Source organism: Helianthus annuus, chromosome 1, assembly GCF_002127325.2.
Source record: "Helianthus annuus cultivar XRQ/B chromosome 1, HanXRQr2.0-SUNRISE, whole genome shotgun sequence".
Lineage (NCBI taxonomy): Eukaryota > Viridiplantae > Streptophyta > Magnoliopsida > Asterales > Asteraceae > Helianthus > Helianthus annuus.
In genome coordinates, this window is record NC_035433.2 from 130,972,913 (window position 1) to 130,995,556 (window position 22,644).

Consider the following 22,644-nt stretch of genomic DNA (forward strand, 5'->3'; position numbering starts at 1 on the left):
CAAGTTTACGTTCAGCGGAAGCATAACTCATTGTTTAAGCAATTCAAGACACAAAGTGTTAGTAAATAAATTGACAAATCTCGTCTTTCCATTTATCACGACCCATGACCACTCCAACATCCCTGATTGCAAGTTCCCAAGCACGTATCTATCGACCTGCAAGCATGCAAAAAAGTGTATGAACATAAAGCTGGTGAGTTCACAGTTTTGTAAAACATTTAGTTGCCCAGTGTTTAGTTTAACAACATGTTGATAATAACTCGAATACCGCAAGATGACATCAGTTTATTTGCCCTTCCCCAATGCCTATCAACATTGGTCATGTGGTTAAGGTCATTAGTTCACACCTGTCCTCCCTGGTACGGTGTGAGGTTGTCAAGCCTAATAGCGTTATCAACTAAAACCCCATTGCCTCCCTGGCAACTAGTTCGGTAGTAAGATGGGACCTAAAGTGATAGAGTTGAGTGTATTATCCAACATCGAAATTAAACCCCGTAATAAAAGTATTCCTCCCCGGAATAACCAATTTGTATGTCCCTCCCCGGGACGCATGCTTGTAAAAGATTAGTGAACTCTCCTTAGATTTGCTCGGTAAGTTTATTACTTGTTCAAGGTTGGTCAACCACGTCCTAATATGGTTACTATTAACAGTTAGGAATTCATCTAAGTATTTCATGTATTTAACAGATTGCATGCACTAAAATCATCACGTAGCATATAACATGCCATTCGGGCCATATACGAGTTCACACACAAATCTATGATCCCAAATAAAAGCTCAACAGTCCAATACATTTCCAAATACATGTGCGGCCCAGTCAGTTCTAGGCCAAAACATAGTGTGCGATCCAGCTACTGTTGGTGGCCCAAGAACCAGTATATGGCCCAATTAAGTTTATAGTTGTTTCGAGTCATCTATCGAAACCACAAGGTCTCGACTCGCAACCTCGAGATCTTGAGTCGAAACCGAGGATCTCGAGTGATAACTTCATTAGTCGAAACCCCAAGGTTTCGGGTCAGGTCCTGAGTTGAAACCAAACTGGTCTCGACTCGCAACCAGCTGGTCTCGAGTCCTATTGTTGTTTGATGTCTAATTATGAGTCGGAACCACACAGATCTCGAGTCGGGACCAACAGGTTTCGACTCGCAATCTCAGTCGGAACCCGGTAGATTGTAACTGATCCAATCCCCTTTTTAAAAATTGTTTCGTAAAATCAGCTAACATGTTATCACATTCCAAACAGATCAAACATCACAATTTTTTCAACTGTTATTCACGTTCATACAACCCTAATTGCCACCGTTTCATCAAACTAACAAAATTAACATGTTTCTTTAATTCACAAAACTCCTAATTATCCAAAACGTCATCGAGTAATAGTTATCATTCATCACTTATTATCAATCATGTACATGAACCCCAAAACAACTATTAATCATCATCAACACATCCAGAACAGATCCGGGTATCCCCATTCCACACGAAATCACTAAAACATACATATCATGCATCCTTAATTCATTGATTAATTCTACAAGATTGATTCTAACAGTTTGTTCACATAAGAAAATCACCGAAAGCACAGTTATCATGCAACCCTATTCACACACAATCCTATCATCATGTATCGATCATCAATCAGTTAACCAATAATAAACACTAACCGGTATGCAAGATGACACGAGAATGTTTGGAACGAGAAAGCTTCGAGAGAGAAGGAAGGGTTGTCGTCGACCGAGAGGGAGGAGAAAGTGCTAGGGTTTGTTATTTGGTGTTTTAAAATAATGCAAACTAATCATAACTTTGTGTGTATGCATGTGTTCGAGTTGTGTGAGCCGGACCCAACTTGGGCTCCGTTTTGGGCTCAAGGCGCTGGGCCGAGAACTAAAACACATAAATGAAACATAACCACTTAACAATTTCCAGTCATTCATTTATAACATCCACATACATCAAGCACCTTTATTAAATTCACAAAACGAGCAAAGGGTTACAACGTACGACGGAACATGAATAGAAGCGATATGTAGTTAAACAACCTTGTAAAACCGGTTTGTCACATGACAGAAGCTTGAAACTGAAGCTATCCAAAGACCAAAGACATGCAAGATGACTGAAGACAAAGTTACCCTATGAAGCTATTGTCAAGAGGGAGTCTGTTGGTGCATATTGTGACAGCAACGTCATATATTCGGCCTTTGGATATTTTATAAATGATAAACGATAGTGGACTTAACATTGTGTAATTGTTTAGTATTGGTATTGGGCTTATCTAGACTTGTTTACTAGCTTTAGTGGGTTTACAAGTTAGAGATGGGCTTAGCCCAGACCTTGGCACACCTAGCAAGCATGTGAGTATATAAACATGTTTGCTACAAGAGTTTTGGGTTAGACTTCTAGAGAAGTTATAGAGAGAGCGAAAAAAAAAAAAAAAAAAAAACGTGGGAGAGTGAGATAGATCACAAAAAACGTCTGTGTTCTTGGAGTCTTGATTGATTGTAAACATTCACGTGTTCGAGTAATCAATAGAAGACATTCGATAATCAATAGAAGACAGTTTTTGAATTCGTGTTTTACAGTTTCTGCAGTTTTTGTGTTAATATAATCAAGAGAATTCTGCATTCTTGATTAGAGATTCAATCTTGTCAAGATCCGTGTGAAGGAGACCTACAAACTAAGTCTAACAAAATATACTCTTTCAAAATTAGCTAAATTTAAAAAAAATTCAATATATGAATGATAATACAGCATATCTTTTACTAGTAATCAGAGAGAACTTGAATCTTTTCTAATAAAAAAATAATTCAATGAAACTTATTAAAAGAATCAATTAGGAATTAATGTTTAGAAGGAAAGGAATCTTTTATAATAGTAACATTTTTATTGAAAAAATTTAAATAAAACACCCTTTATGTTACACCACATGTTTTAATACAAATAAGACACCCTCTAGAGGGTCAACATAATTCTTAAAAAAAGAGTGAATTTCAAGTTTTGTCCTTTATCTTTAGTTCACTTTGCAAGTTTTGTTCTTTATGTTTAAATTTGACGAGTTTTGTCCTTTATGTTTAAAAATCAAGCACGTTTTGTCCTTTATGCTTGATTTTTAAGGACAAAACGTGCTTGATTTTTTAAACATAAAGGACAAAACGTGTTTGATTTTTAAACATAAAGGGTCAAACGTGCTTGATTTTTAAACATAAAGGACAAAACTCGTCAAATTTAAACATAAAGGACAAAACTTGCAAAGTGGCCTAAAGATAAAGGACAAAACTTGAAATTCACTCTAAAAAAATTATAATTTTTTTACTATAAGTTACAAACTTTTAATGACAAAACGTTGCGTTTTAAATTAAATAAAATTGATTTAGTAGATTTATAAAGACTTACTATATCAAATAAAAAAAATAAAATTGATTTGGTGATTTATAAAAATTTACTATATCAAACAATAGCACATTTAAAAAGCATTAAATACGTTTATAACATTTGATTGGCTTTTGTTAAATGCAGAGCCTAATTTAAACGTAACTCTTATCGTATATATCAAATCGCTAATTTTACCTGCAATATGTATCTTGAGGAAAAAAAGAAACTGTTAAATAAATTATTTGGTTAACGAGGTAGTAGTGGAGTGGTTGGGGAAAGACTTGGTATTCCTTGTGACCCAGGTTCAACTCCCACTCTTTTCATTATTTTCTGCGGTATTTAGGTGAAGGGCGAATACGGGTGGCGCCGGCTCGTCTTGAATGGGAGGCGATGTTTTACCGATTATTCCACTGTCGTGCATTCGGGCAAGTGGAGGTCGGGTTTCCACACATCTGAGAGAGTCAAGAGGCGGGCGACGGTCGAGTAATCGACCTTGGCCACAGTATCTGGTGTCACGGTGGTTGGCACGTCGTTCCTTGCCGTTAAAAAAATATTTATCTTTAAAAAAATGTTATATTTCTCGATCTTAATTTTATTAGACAAAACCTAATTTAAGAATTACCAAATTGAAGAGGGTAAAAAGTAAACCTGTTGTTATTAAAGTTCGTAAAAAACAAAATCTGTTTTAGAAAAAAAAAAAGTTAAACATGCTCAATTATGATTGTTAAAAATAAGGTTCATCTTTACTTTTTTCTAAAAAATATATATTTTTTAATTCTTATAATTTATCTGTTTCCCTAATAAAAATAAAATTATGATTATTAAAAATAAGGTTCATCTTTACTTTTTTCTTAAAAAAAATATATTTTTTAAAGGATATTGGATTTTAACAATCCCAACTATTCGTCATTGGCAGCCAGCAGCCCTAACTTCAAAAATAACCATTGGTAGTACCAACTATTAACATATTGGCCTCCAATAGACCCTGGCTAATATATTCCTAACGATGTTAGTATCCGGTCGCCGGAAAAACGTTTTTGGCCGCAAAACTCAACATTTTCGTCTCAAACATTTTTGTAACCTTTATTACGGACCTTTAGGAACCCTTTTCTAGTAAAAGCCCCAATTATTGAAGTCGTCAGGAAACTTCTTTTGGCCGGAAAACCTTTTTTGGACGGAAAACTCAACATTTTCATCGCAAACCTCTTTGTAACCTTTAGAAACCTTTTTCTGGCAAAAAACGGTTTTTCGACGACCGAAGACTAACGGCGTTAGGGCACTGTTAGTCAGGGTCCATTGTTGGCCAATATTTCAATAGGTGGAACCACTAGTGATTATTTTTGAAGTTAGAATTGTTGGCTGCCAACGATGAATAGTTGGGATTAATAAAATCCAATATTTCGTTAATTCTTATCATCTGTTTCCCTAATAAAAATAATAACTTAAAAAAGAGTCAAAATGAACCTTTGAATAATATAGGTTTATTATTTTTCTACAAGTAGATTTATTTTTTATGAATCTTAAAAAATATGTAAGTTGGATTTGTTTTTTACCCTCTTTGATTTAGTCATTGTAGAATAAGATTTTACCTGAGCTAAGAGTGACAGATAAATAATTTTTTTTTCAAAATTACTATTAGGTCTTAGGGTATATTTTAACGATTTTTAACTACATATAGGTGTCACATCATCCTTTTTTTCCTCATTTCACTTCACTTTTTTTTTTAATGGCAAATTTCTTTTATTCTATGTTGTCTATAGGACTTGAAGTCAAAACCTCCATCTTCTAAGTTGTTTAAAGCCTTTGCCTTTGCCAATGGACCACCACCCCATTGATCATTTCACTTCAGTTCACCTCAAGGAAATGGTCTACTCCCATTAACCCCACCTAACTTTGGTTTCTTAGTGGTTTTTTGTTGGAAAGAAAATTAATTCAATCTTTTAACATTCGGTTAATATGTTAAGAAGTAATCTCTTTAACACAAGAACAGAATGGTATGCAAGGCTGGTTAACATGACATGTCACCTTTAACACCACATATGTTAAGGTACTAAGGTACACCCCAATGCCTTATGTTAAATGTTTTTTTCAAGAAAACTATTTTGCTAATTAAGTAATTTCCATGAATGAAAACTTATAAAAACATCAAATGAAATTATAACCACTACTATTTAATATTTCACTTAAGTTATTTCCATGAATGAAAACTTCTAAAAACATGAAATGAAATTATAACCACGACTATTTAACTTTACATTTCTATGTAACCAAACTACCACAGATCTACAAAGAAATAATCACATTCACAAACGATAAAAGAAATGGGTGCTTTTAACTTTAATATGGTTGTTTTTATGGTCATGGTTGCATCCATGACATTCTGTAGCTCAGCGACGCAACATATTGTGGGCGACGCCTTTGGCTGGGTTATTCCTAACAACCGCAATCTCTACACTGACTGGGCATCACAAAGGATGTTCACTCTCGGTGACTCTTTAGTCTTTCACTTTCTTACCGGAGATGTAACAGAAGTGTCTAAGGATGACTACGATCATTGTCACGTTAGTAACCCAAGATCCACCATAAAAACCAGCCCTGCAATCATCAACTTGACAAGCCCCGGAGACCACTATTACATCTGTTCATTGGAGGGACATTGCATATTTCATCAGAAATTAGCAATTAATGTTGTAATGAAATCTTCTTGCTCAAAGTAAATTTACGTTTTAATTTGAAACACTGTTTCTTAATAAGATGTATTATCATTGATTTAATATATTTTGAATGCTTTATACTATATATATATATATATATATATATATATATATATATATATATATATATATATAAAAGTTTAACCATTGTCTTAAAAGAGTGATATATTTATTAGTCATAATACTTGATAAGGGATAAAAAAATATATAATAAATCAACTTATAATGGGTAAAAAATATAATAAATCAAGTTATAAAATGTAAAAATATAATAAATCAAATTTCAATATATCTTCATCTTTTTCTTCAAACCTGCAAACACACACACACACATGTCCTACATGAAAAAAAAAACAAATACACACACCCATCTCACCGATATCCAGAGTCGGGTCCCCATTGTCCGGGTTTTTTTTGGGCGGTGTTTCCGGACGGGGCCGCACTTCACCGGCCTTCCCCGACCCCCCCCCCCACACACCGTTCAACCTTGTGCAGAAGATGTAGTGGATCGGTGTATGGATGAAGGAGTTGGACACAAGTCAAAGAAAATACACCCAACAACCACGTATAACCACATATACAAAATGTACAACAAACAAAAGCAAAACACACCAACTATACATAATGTACAACAACAAGATCCATACAAATCTTATAAATTGATACTATATAAATATGTTTTTTTTTAACGGTAAACTTCATGTATAAGGGTATCAGTCTCCAAATCAAAGAGTCCTGTATTGCCCCATTTTAGCCAGACTAGTGTTAAGATACCATTTTTGGTTCTTCAATTGAATCCATGTTCATATTTGTTTGTAGATTTCGTTTTAGGGCCACTCAAACCCTCGGATATGGGTGATGGATTTGGTGTGTGTGTGTGTGTGTGTGTGGGGGGGGGGGGTGATGGGTACAAGTTGTGTTGGAAAGGTGTTTCATAGAGAATAGAGGGGTGGGATGAAAGATAGAAGAGTGAGAAGGTTGGTGGACGCTGCTAGGCCTGTAAACGAAGCGAACGTTCATGAACTGTTCGTGAACTTGTTCGGCAGGAAATTCGTTTATTTAATAAACGAACGAACACGAACAAAATATTTTGTTCGTTTATTTAATGAACGAACATGAACACACCTAGTGTTCGTTCATTTATGTTCATGAACACTCGTTTATGTTTGTTCATTTATGTTCGTGAACGTCATTTATGTTCGTTTATGAGTTAACTGTCATTTTCGTCCCTATGGTTTGGTCACTTTGGCCATTTCAGTCCATTTTTCAAAAATGCGCCATTTTCGTCCCCCACGTTCTGGAAAGGTGCCATTTCAGTCCAAAAATCATAACCCAGTTAAGTCAGTTAGTAAATAAGGACTGATTGTGTAAATTTGTAACATAAAGGACCATTTAAGTAAATATTAAACACCACCACCACTAGCCCTGCCACCACCACCACTCCGCTGCCACCACCACCGCCACCACAGCCCTGCCACCACCACCACTCCGCTGCCACTACCACCGCCACCACAGCCCTGCCACCACCACCACAGCCCTGCCACCACCGCCACCACAGCCGGTTCATCATCATATCAGACGAGAGAGGGAGAGGCGGGAGAGAGAACCGGCGACGGTGGGGCTGCCTTCCCCAGATGATGACGTTGATGGTGGTGGTTCCGGCGGCGGCGGTGGTGACCATGCTACTGTTCATCGTCTTCCCCAAAACGGTCAACAGAAGTCAAACGGCCTAATTCTCGATCAATACCGGATAATATTCAAATTAAACTTGCAGAAACATTGTACAAGTATAAACATACCGATTGGGTGATTAAAACCGATCCGGTATCGCGTGCAACGGCGTGGCGACAGTCTCCGGCGACGGGTATTCCGGCGAGACTTGCAGACGATGAACAGAGGGTATTTTCGAAGGGGTAAAGGATTTTGAAGGGTGTGAGAGTTTCGTATGGGTTCAGGGACTCTAAATAACACAACAATTTGACACTTAATCGACAATCTTCTGTGGATTAATTCCACTTTGAATTTTTTTATAAAAACTCCGATTTCACGTGGTGTCGGGCATGCTTATTGAACAATTACAAAGCGTGGGGAGTTGTTTACGATCTGTGAGAGTGGTGGTGGCAGCGGAGTGGTGGTGGTGGCAGGGCTGTGGTGGCGGTGGTGGCAGGGCTGTGGTGGTGGTGGCAGGGCTGTGGTGGCAGGGCTGTGGTGGTGGTGGCAGGGCTGTGGTGGCGGTGGTGGTGGTGGCAGCGGAGTGGTGGTGGTGGCAGGGCTGTGGTGGCGGTGGTGGTGGTGGTGGCAGCGGAGTGGTGGTGGTGGCAGGGCTGTGGTGGCGGTGGTGGTGGTGGCAGCGGAGTGGTGGTGGTGGCAGGGCTAGTGGTGGTGGTGTTTAATATTTACTTAAATGGTCCTTTATGTTACAAATTTACACAATCAGTCCTTATTTACTAACTGACTTAACTGGGTTATGATTTTTGGACTGAAATGGCACCTTTCCAGAACGTGGGGGAGGAAAATGGCGCATTTTTGAAAAATGGACTGAAATGGCCAAAGTGACCAAACCACAGGGACGAAAATGGCAGTTAACTCTTCGTTTATTTACGTTCGTTTAAATTTTAGTGAATACACAAATAATTATATTTATATAAATATTAGGTTTTCTAACTACTTATATAAATATAATTACTTAGTAATTAACTTTTCTAGTAATAAAAATGAAATTTTTGAATTTTTCTTAGATCGTAACTGATCACTTATTTAATATTTATATAAAAAAACTACTTAATTTTACTACATATGAACCCTAATTTAGATGTGTTTTCAGATGAATTGTAATATATTAGACTTGTTTGTTTGTGTTCACTAATGTTAAATTGTGTTTGTCTATATTTGTTCAATTACGTTCATTTGTGTTCTTTTTTGTTTGTTCAATCATGTTAATTTATGTTTGTTTATGTTTATTCATATATGTTCAGTTAAATTTTCTTTTTGTTCATGTTCGTTTGTGTTCGTTTATGTTCGTGAACTGTTCGTTTAGACTTTAAATGGACGAACATAAACACGAACATGCCCGATTTCTTAATGAACGGGACACGAACAAAAAAACATGTTCAATTATATGTTCGTGTTCGTGTTCATGTTCGTTTAAAGTTAAATGAACGAACACGAACATGCATATGTTCGTGTTCGTTCGGTTCGTTTACAGGCCTAGACGCTATGACAGCGATAACATGTGCATCATTCAACAACGAAGAAGGGTTTGATGGTTTTGTTTTTTTTTGTTTTTTTTTTTTTTTGTAGTTTTCTTAATAACCATAGTATTAGTCATTTCATAAAAATTTAACATATTTTAACATCAATTAGTGACTATTTACACTAGAAACCATGCATTGTTGTACGTAAATATATATTTAACAAAACCGTAAACATTTAACTTATATAATATATTTCAGTACATGCAATGTCGTAAAGAGTTACAACTTTTGTGATTCAAACTTACCACCTTCTTTGAAAAATGTCTAAAAGTAATCTTAAACACATATTACATCTTGTAAAAGTAAAAATGAAGTTTTTAAATATTTCATCAACCTTTTGTAAAAGTAAAAATAAACAAAAATGTATTCATGTTACAGTTTTGATATCATCCCTCCATTTGTTGTGGACGCTGCGTAAAACTTCCCGGTGGTGAGACACCGCGGTGGAAGCAGCGCGATGGCTGCAGCCATTGTCGCAGCGTCATCAGCCGAGTGGTTGCCCTTGCCGTCAGTCATGGACGTCTGAGTGAAGCCAGGACAGAAACAATTCACGCTCACCAAACCTTCATACCTACGAGCCAAAACCTGAGAATATGCATTTAAGGCGAGCTTAGAAACGGAATAATCCGTCCATATCTCCGGCCACCCAGCCGTCATCCAGCGTTGCTCCGCCACGTCTTGTAGAAACGCATTCACCACCGTTTCGATTTGGTGTTCACTCAGTCTTTCTATGTCTCCGAGTATTGCCTTCATTTTTGTGTTTTTCAGCTTCTGCATTTCACACATGAAATAATTTATTATACCAGTACAAAATATGTAAATAAATAAATAAAAGCTACCATGTGACATGTTAAGTCACAAAAACGCAGTGACTAAATAGCCACCGAAAACGACTCACTGGTAAACTGTTCTTAGGATATATGGGTTAGGGTGAAATGAAAACTTATAAGAGTTGTGAGAACTTAGAGAACTCGGCCTTACGAAAGGGTTTTTCAAAATTTCTTTTACCAAAAATCCTAAAAAAAATCAACTTTTTCAAAAAAATAGTCGTAAATATTGTAAAAAGTTATGTCATGCTTATGTAATCAGTTTTTTACAGCTGTTGTAAGAGGCTGAAAAACACGATTTCGAAATTTTAAATTTTTTTAAGACAGTCTTTTCTAACATTTTAATCTAGGGGTGTGAAAAAAATAGGGGCGAAACTCACACGGCAATGCCGAGTTCTCTAAGTTCTCACAACTTAATGGGTCGCAAATAATAATATAACAAAAAAAAAAAAATATTTGGTTAAAGATGTTTGATCTTTTGTTTAAAAGTTTTTAAAATAATTGACGAGTCGAAAAAGCGATCATATAAACGTATATTTAAGGAACACATTCTTTTAAAAAGTTACAAAATTAACTGGCGATTGATAGAACTTATGATTTTATCTTAAACTTGTTCAAACTTGTGTATAAAAAAATTAGATAAAATGGGAAAGAGCGAAGTTAGTGATTGGAAATATGGCGGAAATGTTGTATTTTAAGAAATACATGTTCTAAATTATTTTATATAGAATTATTATACATTGTAGTGATTATACTAACACATAAAAAAAGTGTTTACCCTTCAACCCTACCCGATCTACCTAAACTAGAATACTTAATTGACTTATGTTATGCATGAATATGCAGGTACGTACATCTAATGTTCCAAGACGAGAACTGATGTTGAGTATGCGGCTCATGGAAGCCGAACGACGAAAAAGGGGCAACATGGCGTCTGTAAACTGTTTTGATCCGTAGTAATTAGTGCCAATCACTGTATCGGCGTAAGCCATCGAGTTCTCGCCCATGGGGTTGAAACTTATAGCTGCATTGTTCACCTGTATCAAATATGGTACCGGTGTTATGAACATGGATCAGAAACAATATCTCATTATTTATTTTTCTAAGTATATCTGCAAATCTGATTATAACACACCAAGATTCATTTTATCTATATAAAGTTATATTTATATATTTTATTGCTGCCAAATGTATGACACATGCGGACATGCCAACATGACCAAATCAATATTTTGGGAGGTAGTGTCTGTGATCTCATAAAATGGCATATTGGCATACAATATATTGGATCCATTTGATTATCATGAATTTAAAAGCTAGATCACGGATTTGTTTTTGCTATTTGTGTGAAGACTTCTCAGACGGTCATCAGTGGCGGGTCCAAAAACTATTTTATGGAGATGCGAACGAGGGGTTTAGCCAAAATTTCAAAGAGTGCGATCGGAATTTTAACCTATAAAATGCAATGTTTTTTTTTTCGAGTTAAATGTCATTTTAGTCCCTCTGGTTTGGGTCATTTTGCCAGTTTAGTCCAAAGGTTTCAATTTTCGCCTGTGGGTCCAAAAAGGTTTCACCATTGCCATTTTAGTCCACTAGGTTAACCTCATCTATTTTTCATATCAACAAGAAGGACAATCGGTCATTTTATATGTAATTCTGTTAACTAGAAGGACAATTCAGCCATATAAAATGACCGAATTGCCCTTCTTGATAACAGAAAAAATTGATGAAATTAACCCAGAGGACTAAAATGGCAACGGTGAAACTTTTTTGGACCTATAAATGAAAACCTTTGGACTATCTGGCAAAATGGCCCAAAACACAAGGACTAAAATGACATTTAACTCTTTTTTTTTATAAGGGGACGCCCACCCACCCAACCCATAACTTGGGTACGCCCCCGATGGTCACCCATCCATGGATAACGCCCATTTGGCCTCATTATACATATTATACATATTAATGTAAAGCTGTGATGAATAGTGTTCCAAATTTTTAAGTATTTGGTTTTTAACTTTTAGTAATATTTTATTTATTATTTATTTAATTTTTAGTAATAAATAGTAATTGATAATTCTTAGGCATTTGTTTTTTGTTTTTTATTAGTAGTATTTTCTTTGGATTTCAATTTGATTTTTTAGTAATAACTACGATCATAAAATTTTTAAAAATTCTAAATTTGCATATATCTTTTTTTTAATATATTATTATCATTATTATTATTATACATATGAAAACAAAGTTAGTATGAACAGTAAATGAATCTTTTTAAAGATTTGTTTTTTAGTAATATTTTATTTAGTGTTCATTTGATTATTTTATTAATAATATTTATATATTAAAGTAGAGGGGTCATGAATAATAAATAACTTTTTTAAAGTATTTGTTTTAGATACTATTCATTTAATATATTTTTTTTAAATAATTTGTGTATGTTAATTTTCTAAAAATAATCTAAATACACATCTATGTATTTTTTCCAACATTCCGATATAAATCTTATTAAAGAAGGATATCGTGCTGCCACCATACCGAAAAGAAAACGGCTAAACAACATAAGTGTTGGTATTCATATTTATGGTTTTCAGTAAATCTTATTGAAAGTAGACACTGTGTCGCTACTGTACCGAACGTAAAACTGAACGAACAACATCGATATTTGGTACCGGTATTTATATTTTTGCTTTTAGTTTCAATAAACTGATAGTATCACTATTAACTGTATTGTACCATATTGAGCCGGACCCAACAACATCGGTATTGGCACCGTGTTTGTTTTATGGTTTTCAGTCGACGTAGAGAAGATGTTGATTGCTATACCGAATGCATGTATGGTGTTAGTATGAAATAAACCAAATCGATACCGATCAAGATCCCGCTGCGAAGCGCGGGGAAATAAACTAGTTTACTATCAATGCGACCAGAACACCTTGTAATGCGACCAAAACGCATTGTAATATTTGAAGTCCGGGGACATTTTTTATATACATCATCTCATTAGTTTATGACTAATGTGAGATTTACAGGGTGTTACATTATATTATATATCCTCTAGGTGTTACATTATATTATCCTCCAAGTCATTTTTCTTCTAGTTAATAATTTTATTGAAACATGTGAAGTGCAAATTTTCGTTTTGATGCTGTAATTCATTGTAGATTTCACGGGTTGGATTTTAAACAACAACTCGCAATATCACGACAAAGATTTAATTACTTACTTGAATAATAAAAATGTATGATATAATAAAATATGAGCCAAATGTATACATGCAGATTGTATATATAGATGAAGAGTACTCACAAGAATATCAAACGAGTCGAATCCGGATCTAAACCAAGTAACAAATGAGCTAATAGAGATCGGGTCGGATATGTCAAGCTGGAAAAAACGAACATTATGGTCGAGACCAAGAACCTTTAGTGATTCCATGGCCTCTAACCCTTTGGACTCATCTCTCGCGGTTAGCACAACGGTTAGCCCTAACTTAGCAAACCGTTTAACCAGCGCGTACCCGATACCCTTGTTGGCACCGGTGACAATGGCCACCGTGTCCTTGGACCACCATTTGGTGGAGATGGATGGCTGCTGCCGTGTAGTTGATGATTCCATTTGGCAGTTGTGAGTAGGAAATGTGGAAGCAATAATATGTAATCGATTGAGAACCACTAGTGGGGGTGTATATATATAGGTATGAACATATTTATGTATAGAATTGACTAAATGTCGTAAGATGGAATCAGCCCTTGAAGTTCTAGACTTTTAGAAGAAGTAATAAATTATTTGAATTTTAAATTAGAAATAGTAAAGTTACTTGATTTGAAATATATAATTGTCCCCGCGTGGGTGTTACTGGTTATAAAATTCCACTAGGTTTACGTAGGTGGGGAATCCATATTTAACTATTCTGAAAAGGTAAAATAAAAAATGAGTTTATAACATTCATTGCGTTTATTTATAAAAGCTTAAAGTTAATATATTCTAATTTCAAAACGTGCCTAACTATTTTGAAATGGTAGGGGCTTGACTAAATCATGTCGGGTTGGTGAGTTAACGATATATGAATTAACGAGTTGAGTTGGTGGCATGACTTGTATATTTTTTATATTGCGTCGAAGACACTTAAAATCGTGTCATGTTTCGAGTCGATTCATTTATGTTTATTTGCTAATACAAGTGATACATGGTAGGTTTTTAACAATTTAACCAACTAATTACTCCGGACTCAAATAAACATTTTTTTTATCACTTGTGTCTTTTTATTGTTTTCGTTTCCTTATATCTCATACTTGATTAACAAACTTGTATACATTTAGCTCGAGAATAGTTGATGTAATAGTTATAACAAACTTATTTTATAACAAAAGCTTAAAATTTCAAAAATAGTTAATGAAATAGTATAAAACAAACGTGTTTTATATATTTACTTAATCACTAGTTACAACAAATAAATAAAGTTCTTGCAAATGAAATGTTGATAGAAAATTTAAGAAAGGAAATTAATCTCAAATTTCGAAAATTAATACTAGTAAGAGAGAAAGTTAAAGCTAAAAAATGTTAAAATTTAAATTTAAAAATTTTTAATATGTTAATAGCAACTATTTAGAAAACCTTTAAACTTAACCATGTTCACTAATCTATTCATTTATTATTTGGGTTATGTTTAGGTAAACCATTTATTGAACGAGTTGTTTTGAGATTGATTTGTTTCATAATGTTCAAAGGTCTCGTAGTAGCTCGATCATACCAATATATTTGTTAAGGTATAATCACTTTTAAGTGGTAAGGTTTTAAGTCGCATTATGAACAAACAAATTAATGTATTTAAGAGTATGTTAGGTTGTTTAAAAATAATAATAATAATAATAATAATAATAATAATAATAATAATAATAATAATAATAATAATAATAATAATAATAATAATAATAATAATAATAATAATAATTTAAAAATAGTCATTTTCCTGCATGATGTTTCAGTTTTGTCGCCAGTATACTTCACGACCTTAACTCCATCCATATCGTATGTTAACTGAAAGAGTATTTTGGTAATTTCAAGTATAAAATAAGGGTACTTTAGTAATTTATATTTAAATGTAAATATAGATAATACATATGTAACACGCCAAAAACATACACTCTCTCATCTCTATATTTTTTCTCTTTAAATGCTCTATCACTCTATCTCTCTTCTGTAACCACCACCAGCCTCAGCACCAACAGCTACCATCCTGCACCACTACCACCTTCACCTACTGCCCACCGCCAACCATCACCTGCCGACACCACCCACCACCACCATCACCTGTCGACCACCAGCAACCACCGTACTGCCGGTCACCACCATAATCAATCGACATGAGCAACTACCATCATATAAACGATATATAAACCCCCTCTCATCCCTTTCTCTCTGAAAAAACTCGCTGGCGACCACCAAACATCAACAACTACCACAAGCATTACGCCGCCACTAGAAACCACCATCACAACCCTATCTAAATCGAAATCAGTCCACCACCAACAACTATTGGGCAAAATCAGCCTACCATCACCGCCCCCATATCAGAAACCCTTTAAGCAGATCTGATTCATCTTGCCATCACCACTCAAACCTAATCCCTAGCCATTGTCGCCAGACCACTCAGATCTGAGCTCAAAACATAAACCCTTGTCGCCACCCTTTTTTTCTTCGAGTTCTAAACCCACATCGTCAAGCACGCGATTTACAAATGGTGGCTTAATTTGCAGGTGGTTTTGATTTGTGGGTTTTTTAGGTGTTGGTTTGATTTGCAGGTGTGGCGGTGATAGTGGTGGTGGTATCCATTTGCTTCGCTAAGATCTATGGTGGCGTTCGGTGGCAGGTGGTGGTAGCTGCGGAGGTGGCGATGCCAAGTGGTGATGGAAGCCATAGATGGTGGAGTTTGTGACTAGTTTTGAGAGGGAGAATGGATGTGTGTACTCTGCATCCATATGTGTATATAACCAAAATAATGAAAAGGATAAAAAAAAATATGGATCGGTGGAGTATATGACTAGTTTTGTGACACATTTCCCACGAAATAAAAAACCCTAATATGTCGACAACATTGCAACAAAAAAGCGACACAAAAGTTTCATAAGAAAGCGTCGCAGGCTCGCAACCGCAGTGCTTTTGTCAAAAATGTGTGGGAAAAAGTTTCCTAGAGGTACTTTCCGTCAAAACTTACATGTCGACGAAAACCATAATTTTCTAAGCATTTCTAACAAAAGTATGTGTAGAAAACATTTTTATTGTGTGTAGAAAACATTTTTATTTTAAAGAAGCGCCACTAAACTCTTTTATGGTCATCAATGAATTAAATCCTTGATAGTGTTATAAACCAATGATTTTAAAAACTCTTTTATGGTCATCAACGAATTAAATCCTTGATAGTGTCATAAACCAATGATTTTAAATTAATAGTCTTAAATTAACATAAAACACTCAAAGAAATTATTTTATCTTTCGTTTAGGCTAGGTGTTATACCTCCATCACATGCATGCCACAACACCTCCTACACACCGAACCTTCCCGTTGTCTTAGTGTGGTGTTCCCGCAATCCCGCTTTGCCAAATCAGCTCGCGGTGTTGACCGACCTTGGATCCTTCCTTGTCTATAGTATTCAGTGCTCCACCCCTTTTAAGCATGTTTGGCCCCTTCCATCCCCGCTCGTGCCATATCAACTCTTGCCGCATCACGTATTTGCCCCCTTCCATCTCCGCTCATACCATATAAACTCTTGCCACGTCACCACCCCGAGGGTGAGTATAACACATGGACAACCATACCTCTTATCTTCTTACCTATTTGATCTTTTATTTTGCATTATTGACTTATTCTTCTTCTTCTTCAAGTAACCATCCATAAAAACAGCATAATCACTTCATAAAATTTATGCATGCTAATGTATTCATTAGCTTTATATGAAGTGAGGGTAGTGTATTTTTTTATATTATGTCTAAGGTTCATTGGGAAACACAAAAAAGTGGGGAACAAACTCAAACGAACTCTAGTTGGACTCATTTCAGCGGCGTTAGAACTGGCTCGTTGAACCCTAGCTAGGATCTCTTAACCTTAAATCCTAACCCCTAAACCCTATATATATATATATGACGGTTTGGATTTTAGGGTCTTATATTAGGGTTTTCTTTAGGGTTTAGTTTTAAAATTTAGTTTTAGGGTTAATCATTAGTATTTAGGGTTTAGCATAGGGTTTATAGTTTAGTTTTTAGGGTTTATAGTTTAGATTTTACGGTTTAACTTAGGTTTTAGCCTTATTGTTTAGCTTTAGGGCTTAGGTTTAGAGTTTAGGCTTTATGATTTAGGGTTAAGAGATCCAATTTAAGGTCCGACAAGCCAGTTCCAATGCCGCTGGAATAAGTCTAATCAGAGTTCGTTTGAGTCGGTTCCCCACTGTTACCCACTTTTTAGTGTTACCAAATGAACCTTCTCATATGTCTGTATAATCTATCTATACTATATAATAAAGTAAACCAATGTGTGACACGTGTTATTCATTGGAGCCATCTAATTTTCTGTTTTTTCCGCCTGTTTTTTCATGCTTATCTTATATTAATTAAATAATAGATTAATATTAAATCTTATCCTACTTTAACTTTGAAATTGAATCCTTCTATTTTCTAATAAAATATTATCTTCTAATTTAAACTGTTAATTTAAGATGAGATGTTTTAAAATAAACCAAATTATCTATCATGAAAACCAAATTATCTATCATGAAAACCAAATTTTATATTGTTAGATAAATATAATATTCAAACCGTAACTAACATATTAATCAGAATTAAAAAAAATATTAACATAACATTACGTAAATTAATATTTCACATGCTTTAATATTAATATAACATTAACATTATATTGATAGTTTGATAATGATATTATTTTAATATAATAAACATGGTATTATACCAAAAATATGAGGATATATATCTTATAAGCTCTTATCGGTCAGGTGTCATAATCTTTGAGAAAGACGTTTGTTATTTGATTGAGTTTAGTTTGTAAAAACAAACCTAGCTAGCTTTTAAACCTTTTATTATTTAATATGTAAAATAACATTTATTTAACTCGTGTAATACACAGTTTTTAAAGATATAACTTGTTTTTTTTATTTTTTAGTACATAAAATTACATTTATTCAACTCATATAATACAGTAATACACGAAGTTTTTAAAGATATGATTTTTTCTATTATTTGGTATACAAAATTACATTTATTCAACCCATGTAATACACGGGGTTTTTAAAAATATATTTTTTATATTAATTGGTATAAAAAAATTATATTTATTCAACCCGTACAATAGAAAAGGTTTTTAAAGTTTTTATTTTATTATTTAATATGTAAAATTACATTTATTCAACCCATGTGATAAACAAGACTTTTAAAAATATATTGTTTTATTATTTAGTATATAAAATTACATTTATTCAATTTCAACCTGTTTAATACACGGAGTTCTAACCTAGTATAATTATATAAAATGGAAACTTTTTGTTTGAAAAAGATAATTGAGCTCATCTATTAAATTTTAAACTCAGATGTAATTTTTATTACAAGTATTTTATCTACATTATATTCATACAAACATGCTTAAATGCATAAAATATACCTGATTAAGGTACGTTTTCTTTTATATGCGTGTATTCAGTAAGTATGTATAGATATGCATTCGTTGTACACAAGAATTAGTTATTAAAATAAATATTAAATAATGAAAATTAATTGAAAAATCTATCTCATAATCTGTATAACCCTAATATTAAAATGTTAAAGCAATACAATATATCTTATTAAATCAAACAAAAGATTTTATCTAATATTAATCCAACGTTATATATTCGTGGACGGCGTGAATTACAAACATCATATGTTAATTTGCATTATTATATGAGATGATGGTAGTTTGGCACCTGTAAACAAAGATGTTTTGGCCGGAACTAACCTCGCTCACGACTAACAAGATCTTTTATTCCCTCTTTATATTAAATATTTGTGTGTCGTACAACGCGCCCAATGCACATACACACGTTCATACATATTTATAAAACTTACTCGAAGAATGATTGGATTAAATAAATAAAGTTAAAAAATGCTCTTTAAATCAAGTCTTACTTTATACATAACAAGATTATTAGACCCTTTATTCTAGTATGTGATAAGAAATTACTGAAGTACAAAGAATCCCAGGGAACAAAGTTTTAAGGCCCTTCGCACTTTGGTATACATGTTGTGACTAGGTGCTTGGGATGGGTGGACTTGGCGGACTTATAGTCTTAATAGGGGTAGCACGGGCTACCCCTCAACCCCGTTTTCGTAGTGTAAAAATACCCTTTAACTCCATTTCCGTAGTGTAAAAATACCGCTCAACTTCGTTTCTGTTATACTAAGGATACCCCTGATCCTAAAAAAAATTAGGATACCCCTAACTTTTTGGGCTAGTTCCGCCATTAGGGTGGAGAATCGGATGTGACGCTGAGCTGATAGATTGAGAGCTGAGACCGCTATACCATAGGTCCGACCACCTAAAAATTAGACTTTGTGACTGTGTTGCCTCTAGAACCTTTACTTTTAGTGATTTTATTTCCAGGCTTTTAATTCCTCATATATACAAAACAGATGCAGACCCTTGTATGGGCATCGAAGCTAAGTAATCCTGGACCTTTTCTTTTTTTATGTGTAATATATAATACTAAAAGTTGATTAACCGGATTGTTTTTCGGATGATAACCCTTGTAAAATATTAGGGGACAATGAGCTCAAAGCACGTACATGAGTTTGAATCTTACTAAAAGTAACTTTTGTTTTTTCTTATAAATACAAAATAGCAAGTCTTTCGAGTTTTTAGAGCTTTTTTTTAGGTAGAAGTCCATTAACTAAAAACAGATTGAAATGACAATAAATATATAGAATAAATTACAGAAATCAACCTTTATTTATACCAAAACTACACTTCATACCTTTTACTATGAAATCGGCAAAAACCAACATTTACGTTCATGTTTTGCTACAGATTCAACCTTTACCACTAACCTCGTCTAAAAACTCAGTTAACTTACCTTACATGTAGTCTTTTTTCACTTTGTCTTCCCCAATTCATCCCCTCAATCACATACACTTGATCAAACCCAGATTTTAATATTTATTTATGATCAAACCCAGATCTCAGATCAAACTCGCCGGAATCATGAGTACCGATTGAACGACAATTTTGGAGTTCCGGTGGAGTGGCAAACGAACAATTTTGGGTCATCGGTGGGACTTCCGCTCATCTCTTTGCCGTCTTTTAAGGTCTCCTCAAAGTTCTAGCCGAAATCGACACCAATTTCACAGTCACATCCCCCAATGACGAAGACGATGATTTTGTCGAACTATACATCTTCAAATGGACTTCCCTCCTCACCCCGCCCACCACCGTTCTCATCGTCAACTTAGTCGGCATCGTTTCCGGCGTTTCATCTGCAATTATATCTTCTATCCACTAAAAAATTGCATGTTTTGATTATATAAATGGATGTAAAACAAATCATTCATAAAACCATATCAGTAGTTGTGGTTTAATACTTACTATCTCACCAATAGTCGCCACACGAGCAAAAACCATTCTTAAAATGATGAAATCGATTTGCATCCCGAAGAATAATTTCTCGTTCGACAATCTTGGAAATGAGCTTAGCAGCACTATGACAATCTTCACAAACGCATAGATTCTTGGTGATTCTAATAGGTTTGATCTGAGATGTGGGTTTGATCTTAGATCCGTCTATTATACGCGAATGAAGACGAAGACGTGATTGAGGGGATGAATTGGGTTTGATCTGAGATCTGGGTTTGATCATAAATAAATATTAAAATCTAGGTTTGATCAAATTCATTCAAACATAAATACTAAAATCTGGGTTTGATCAAGTTTATATGATTGAGGGGATGAATTGGGGAAGACAAAGTGGAAAAAGACCAAAATACCCTCACATGCAAAGCATGTGAGGTAAGTTAACTGAGTTTTTAGACGAGGTTAGTGGTGAAGGTTGAACCTGTAGCAAAACATGAACATAAAGGTTGGTTTAGCCAAATATATGGCTTTTTAAAAGAATAATGGATTTTAATAATCCTAAATATTAGTCGTTGGCCGGCAACGGTCCCAACTTAAAAAATAACCAGTGATGGTCCACCTTTTCATATATTGTAAACCAATGGACCTTTACTAAACCGAAAAGGATAAGGAGACAAAAAGAAATTAAGGTTTTTTTGTAAAAGTCCATTAGTTTACAATATGTGAAAAGATGTGACCATCATTGGTTAGTTTTTAAGTTGAGACCACTGACAGTCAACGGCTAATAGTTTGGATTTTTAAAATCCATTAGTTTACAATATGCTTGAACAATATATTTTTACAAATTAAAAATATACCCTTTTCAACGATTCTTTATAACAAAGATTTTTTTAAGGTATTTAATTAAATCTTAAACGATTGGAAGAAAAGTAAACCCTAATAGTGAGACAAGTGTGGAGACAGAAACGTCCAGAAGACAAAGGGAGAGAGAAACCCCCGACACCTACAAATGCAGACAACGAAGATTGGTAGGTCTACCACGGAAAGTCTTGGAGAAAGAAAGAAGGCGAATGAGAGGCCACAACCTTCAACCTATCGAACCTCCCTAAAGAGACGAATAGCACAGAAATTTGGCTGGAATGCAAGTAGTGTGGCTTCGTCGTTGACGCTTTTATACCAAAGAAAAAGCATATCAAGAGCAACTTCTAAAAGCACTAAACAACGTATGGAATAAAGGAAGGAAAATTAGTGCATATGTTTCTAAATATATTAGAAAAGAAGGAACATGAAATAAAAATGGCTACAAATATGATTGATAAAATTGATTAAAAAAATAGAGGTGAAAATATTGATCAAAGAGGAGAAGACTAATAGAGCAAACTGAAGATTAAAGATAAAGATGCACGAGAAACGAAAGATACGAGATCTTCAACAAATAACACGATTTGATAGGGCTAAGCTAGGGGACGAAAACACATCGTTCTTTCATAAATTCGCGTGTATTCAAAAATCCTACAAACAGTTGACAGTATCTGGCTATATAGGGGATTAAAATCGATCCAATGAATGTTTAAGTGCTGCCAATATCTAGCTATACTTTGTCGTTCGTTATGAGGGTTTCGATCTCGTGATTATCGTTAAAGTTGAATTGAGTTAATATACTAATACGAGTTCCATTGTATCTAGAAATTAGAACTCATAACCAGGAATCCGTTAAACTAGAATACTTAGCGATTAAGTAAACTTAGTGTTTAAGTAAACTTAATAATTAAGTAAAACTTAGCGGTTAAGAAACCTTAATAGATAAGTTAAACTCAATCAGCTAAGTAAGATTCATTAAGCTAAGCAAGATTAATTAATCAGCTAAGTAAGATTA

General features: G+C 34.4%; 1 protein-coding gene across 1 annotated transcript; it reads right to left on the minus strand.

Annotated features, from left to right (window-relative positions):
• Window positions 1-9,570: 9,570 nt before the first annotated feature.
• On the minus strand, window positions 9,571-13,808 carry LOC110939842 (salutaridine reductase). Its single transcript, XM_022181416.2, has 3 exons — window positions 13,469-13,808; window positions 11,020-11,202; window positions 9,571-10,109 (listed from the first exon to the last, which is right to left on the minus strand). The coding sequence occupies exons 1-3, from the start codon at window positions 13,775-13,777 to the stop codon at window positions 9,711-9,713; spliced, it is 891 nt and encodes a 296-aa protein (XP_022037108.1). The 5' UTR covers window positions 13,778-13,808; the 3' UTR covers window positions 9,571-9,710.
• Window positions 13,809-22,644: the final 8,836 nt, after the last annotated feature.

Coding starts and splice junctions, on each gene's coding strand:
- LOC110939842 (XM_022181416.2), bottom strand. CDS start 13,777: ATGGAATCATCAACTACACGGCAGCAGCCATCCATCTCCACCAAATGG. Junction 11,203..13,468: donor TCGACTCGTTTGATATTCTT/GTGAGTACTCTT, acceptor TATTTGATACAG/GTGAACAATGCAGCTATAAG. Junction 10,110..11,019: donor CTCGTCTTGGAACATTAGAT/GTACGTACCTGC, acceptor TGTGAAATGCAG/AAGCTGAAAAACACAAAAAT.